General features: G+C 33.8%; 1 protein-coding gene across 1 annotated transcript in view; it reads right to left on the reverse strand.

Annotated features, from left to right (window-relative positions):
* LOC105362873 (uncharacterized) overlaps positions 1-5,194 on the reverse strand; it is a 5,395-nt gene extending 201 nt beyond the window's left edge. Inside the window, exons 1-3 of the mRNA XM_011500399.1 lie at positions 5,102-5,194; positions 2,341-2,703; positions 9-298 (exon numbers count right to left, since the gene is read on the reverse strand). Of these exons, the coding sequence (XP_011498701.1) occupies positions 9-298; positions 2,341-2,703; positions 5,102-5,165 (717 nt within the window). The 5' untranslated portion in view covers positions 5,166-5,194. The remainder of the gene's footprint in view (positions 1-8; positions 299-2,340; positions 2,704-5,101) is intronic.
* Positions 5,195-5,570: the final 376 nt, after the last annotated feature.

The following is a 5,570-nucleotide window of genomic DNA, read 5'->3' on the forward strand; positions in this document are numbered from 1 at the left end:
GGAAAGAGTTCGTCATAAGTAAAGTGCTTGCAAATGCGGTTGGCCACGTTGAGAACCTTCTCCGATATCGCCTTTTCCAAATTCGGTGTCATACTCGTGATTATTTCCTCCTTGCTGCTTACCAATATGGAATTGATCGCCTCGGTCACCGGATTAGTTTTTCCACCGTCGTTCGACTCGAAATCGGCAATGTAATCTGTTATCATGAGCTTCGTCGTCATTGATGGAAAGTAAATGAGTCGTTGTCCTCGACGCTCGGTTATCTGGAATTTTATCGAGACCTTCGCGTTGACGTCATCTGCAAATTAAAAGAGCTCTAATGAGTTGTTATTTTATTTTTGTAGGTAAAGTTCAACGATATGTTTTTGCTTTTTTCGACGGCTTCCCTCCCTAATAATACATTCATATCTAATAGCCGCGAATGAGACAGACAGACAGACAGACATACGGATAGATAGATAGATAGATAGATAGATATATATAGAGTGTGTGTGTGTGTGCGTGCGTGTGTGTGTGAGAGAGAGAGAGAGAGAGAGAGAGAGAGAACAACGTGTCCATCTCATTGCAGGTAATAAATAATTGTTAAACGAAAACATTCATCTGCTCGATCAATGTCTTTATTATGTTTGAGTAGGTGCGTAAATGATGTTGTCGAACAAATGTCAAGACACGAGCAAATGTACCAGAATTTCCTAATCTTCCCGATTATCCAATAATTACAGATGGAAATTACCGACGGAGAAGAATATTTACTTAGCTTATGAAAGAACCGCTGATGGATTTAGAGGATGAACGTGAAAAGACATAAAATGCAAAGTAATCAGGAAAGCGATTTTATACTCGAAAAGTTTCAAGAATTCATTCAATTCATCCACATTCCCGTCTATTTTTAGCTTTTTTTTCCATGGTATTAGTAATAATTACATTGATTAATGACAATGAATTCAATTATTAAGGATAAGTTTAAAGTTTCAAAATTAATTAAGTCTAAAGATAAATAGCAAATCGAGTCTCATTACAACAATGTTTAATAACTGTTGAAATAATTTTATAATCGATAGAAATACACGTGCATTGATAATGTTATGTAAAATATAAATTGAAAAATTTGATATTGAATGAATTTGTATTGGAAAGTAGAGTGCTTATAGAATAGTTAATGAATTTCAATGATAATTAACTAGTTGTAAATAATAAGAGATATTTTATCAAGAAGTAATGAAGCGTTAAGCCCGATTGCAAATATTATTCCGAAAATTTTCGAAATTCCAAAACTACTTTAATTTAGTATTTGCAATGTTCTCAGATTGATTAACGGTATATTGAAATTAATTAAGTCGAGTTATTTGGGAAAACAATGTACAAGATTATTATTGTCGGTAACTCGAGTAGGAAGTTAGGAGGAGGAATCTCATTGGTACTAAGCTGAGTCAACAGATGGCAGCTCAATTACAGCACATTAACAAGGAAGTAGAAATTATTTTTACGATTTTGAAGTTCTTGGATAATAAGTAATGCCTATTATTTTAATGCATAATTTGCAAAAATTAACGATCCTTAGGTGAAGTAAAATATTTAATGAGTAGGGCTATCTTATGAATTATATTCCTTCATGTTTCTAATATATCTGAAAGAGTTTAAATATGGTTTTCGGTGTGTGGATTAATTGGCTCCTTTTAGAAGATTGCGAAAGATCGGATGAGAATTGTCAAGATTTCCTTATACGGTGGTAAAAGCATTTAAAGCACTAATAAGTTAAAAACCAATTGTGGTTTCACCTATTAACGGATATAGCTTTATCTCATAGAGATATTAAATAAGTTTATAATTAGTCTTGTTGTGAATGTAATTTGATCGTAGCTTAACTTAATCGAACAAACTTTTAAATTACTTTAATTCTCTCCTACTCCTCCTCCCCCTCCCCCGCACCGCCACTCGTTGGTCATTTAATGTATGTATATTCTCGATTAAATAAAAATATTGATTATTCTTTAATACAATGTTACAATGCTAGAGAAAAACAAGGAAGTTTGTAGACGATCCAATCTTTTATTTATGTAAATGACGGTTACAAATATATAAATATTTAATGCATTGCAGTTTTAACTAAGTTTTACAACTTCCGAGCAATGTGACATTAACTTATCATCTGTATTAAAATCTAAATTAAAAAGTAATAATGTAATTTCTCAGAATAATAAAGTCTATTGTAATAAAGTCTAAATTTCGTAAATTTAAAGAATCATTTGGATGGAGTATTTAGAGTATAAAAAGTAGTCGGAGGATTTGTTGGGAGATGATGTTTTGGTTATAAATATTTAAAGTATTTGTCGGTCTTACTTGTTGTACATTTGATCGGGCCCTTCTCGTTGATCGGCACGATGATTTTAGCCTTGACGTTATAGTCCGAGTCCATTGAAATTTTCGGGAAGATAATTTCAACGTCGATCCTCTGGTCCTTCAGATCAACGTGCATATGCTTGATGTGGAAGCTCGACAGTCCGCCCAACTTAACATTGGTCGCGAGCGCCTGGAAATCGTTAATGTTGGCAATGGCTATGCTGTCAACGAAGAGCGGCTCCAGGGACGGCACGTCCAGGTTGGGTATGCCTTCTTTGAGCTTGGGCATGAGTCTCATGATACTCTCCTGGATGCATTTGTCGAGCTGAGGATTCTGGCGGCCGCAGACTCTGATGAATGATGCTGTAATCCGAGCGAAGAGGCAATTTAGCGTAAATGACACTGATTATAATGTGATTATGTTTTAAGGCTCGAGATCTGGTACTAATCGCTTAGAGTTACTACATTTTCGAAATCCCACCGAGTTTCTTAATCTCTCGTTTATCATCCATTTATTCATCCTAAGATCGTGACTTTATAGCCACTATTTCGCATTCCCGTTCCAAAATTAAGGCAAAATTAAGGCAAAATTAAGGCAAAATTAAGGCAAAATTTGCCTTCCATTTATCTTTAAACTACGGTTTAATGTTAGTTAAGTGGTATTTCTTTTCATTTATATCATTTGTATATATGTTTTTATTTTTATTTTTATATATTTTATAAAGGTATACAATGTTTTGTGTAATATTTAGGTTAATTATGTATATTTTAAAGTAAATATAATTGTTCGCAAAATGTTTATTGCGAATATTCTTTTAGATACTGTTTTGCATAAAACTTCGAATATTCAGTAATTACATATATATAAAAAAAAAAAAAAAAAAAAAAAAAAAAAAAAAAAAAAAAAAATGTATTTAAATAGAAAATGTTCACTTACGATGTGCAGAATTGTCAAGGATAACGATAATGTAAAATTTCTATTCATGCTTAAGATACTTAAAAGGAAGAAAATTGTATTTATAATTTTATTAAAGTTCATACAAAGAGGTCCAATTTTTGTTTTCGTAGAATAGAGAAAAGGAAGTTAAGGAATTCACTTAAGCAATGAATTAAGATGATTTAATAATATTATTTTCAATCAGTTTTTCGTGCCAACTTATCGTTACCAACAATGAAAAAAGCTTCCCATGAAATTCTCAAAAGTACCGCTACATACAAATAGTTACATTTATAATATTGTAAAGTTTGATAAATATAATTTAGATTTTGATTTTGTCAATAAGCGAATTACTCAAATTTTCATTTTTATCTCTTTGTGGAATCTAAAGATACTCATATTAATCTAAAAAGTTAACGAAATTTCAATTTATATAATGCTTATTCTTTTTCTTTATATATATATATATAAATTCCTGTAAGTAGCATTGATTTGAATGCAATTATTTTCTGAAGGAAAACGAGAAGCTAAATGAAAAGTAGAAAAAATAGATTGATGGAAGGTAATATTGAATAGATTTCGGAAGTAGGCTAATTAAGTAAATTTTCTAACGAAGATTTCCATTTTAATATGAATATATTGAGTGATTGAAAAGAAAAAAAAGCATTACTTCATCAAATAGGCACCTTTCAATATTATAATAGCAATTTATAATCATAATTATGTCTTTGTCTTCACAATTATGTTGTTTGAGTTGAAATTTCATACGCATGAACAATCGGTGCTACCTGCTCCTTAATAGACTATTTAATCTTTTATTATAAACATTCATATTTTAGACGACCTCTTGGTACAAAGAAATAATCAAGTTCAATTGTTTTCTAATATTTATGGAATAGAGCAAGCCGCATTCGTATGTCACTTTCTTGGCTGTGCATATGATAAATTGAAAGAAAAAAAAAATTAACAAATGCGTAAGGTTAAAATAGTAAAGGTTAAAACTGTAATAATAAACAATGTTTTCATTAGATAAGTGGATCTTGAAATTGAAAAAAATGTCAAGACTTTTTTTTTATGCGCATAATATAAATTGAAAGTCTTTTATGGACGAAGGAGTAATAAATCCAACATATTGATTGGTTGTTAAATTAGAATTTTAATTAGAACTTTTATATCACTTTTTACTGCTCCAAACTTCATTTTGGTGCAAAGTGCGTAAAATAAAATAATAAATAAATAAACGACAAAAATTTGATAATTTAATGCAATTTTCTCTACCGTCCCATGTTTGTAGGATGTACTGCATCAACTACCATTTCGGACAATAATTATACAACATTCATCGTTGATTAGCGATGTAGCATTAAGTTATTATGATTGTAGCCCGTCAAAGAACTTTTATTCATATAAGCTTTCGACATTTGATTTTTCATTTATTCTTAATCCTAGAGACACATACTTTTGAGCAAATGTGAGAACTAAAATTGAAATAAATTAGATGAATCTTAGGCTGAAGCTGCTTAATGATAATTTACATTGACTCGTACAAAAGTTACAATACGAAACGTTCACTAACGAAAGCTAGAAATTTAATTTCTGCAGACTACCTTCAATCGAGCAGATTTAACTCCCTTATCAACCATAAATTCCCAGTCCTTATAAAAGCAGCACACGGAGTCAAAGTATAGGCGGATCTCGGGAGCTAATGCCTCTCTAGCATGTAGTAAAATTTTCTCCCGCAGAAGCGCGTCGATAGATTTTAAGGTGATCTCCGTGCCCTGAGCAACGGCGCAGTCCCTCGGATACGAGCAGCCGGGTACTTACGGACTTCCGCGTGAAGGAGCGTGACGGCGCCGAGGAGGACGAGAAGGAAGAGCTGTCGAGCCATGTCTAGCGGGTGACAACCGGGTGAAAAAGTCCGTCTGACTGTGCGAGCGTCGTCGCGCAGGCCCACATTTATATCGTCGAGATTCAAAGCCGCGCTGTGGGCCGGACTCCTATTCCGTAAAGTTCAAGGCCACGGCCGCGGCAGATGCCCCCACCTCCAATTGTGATCGGCGCCGGGGTCGCGCCGAGCTCGCGTCCGAGTCACTTGGGAGTCTCGCGGAACGGATGAGGATATTTGGATCCTGGCTACAGCAAGTCGACGACCTCCGCTGACGAAGGATCAATGACGTAAGGAGCAAACGCGACCGCGTCGTGCTATTTTTGAGCGATTGACCTTTAAGGTTGAGCGAGCTCATCTGGGCTTAAAGATTCGCCGACATTCGTCGAGGTTCTCTCGCATTCAAGT

This window comes from Ceratosolen solmsi, unplaced genomic scaffold, assembly GCF_000503995.2.
Source record: "Ceratosolen solmsi marchali unplaced genomic scaffold, CerSol_1.0 scaffold56, whole genome shotgun sequence".
NCBI lineage: Eukaryota > Metazoa > Arthropoda > Insecta > Hymenoptera > Agaonidae > Ceratosolen > Ceratosolen solmsi.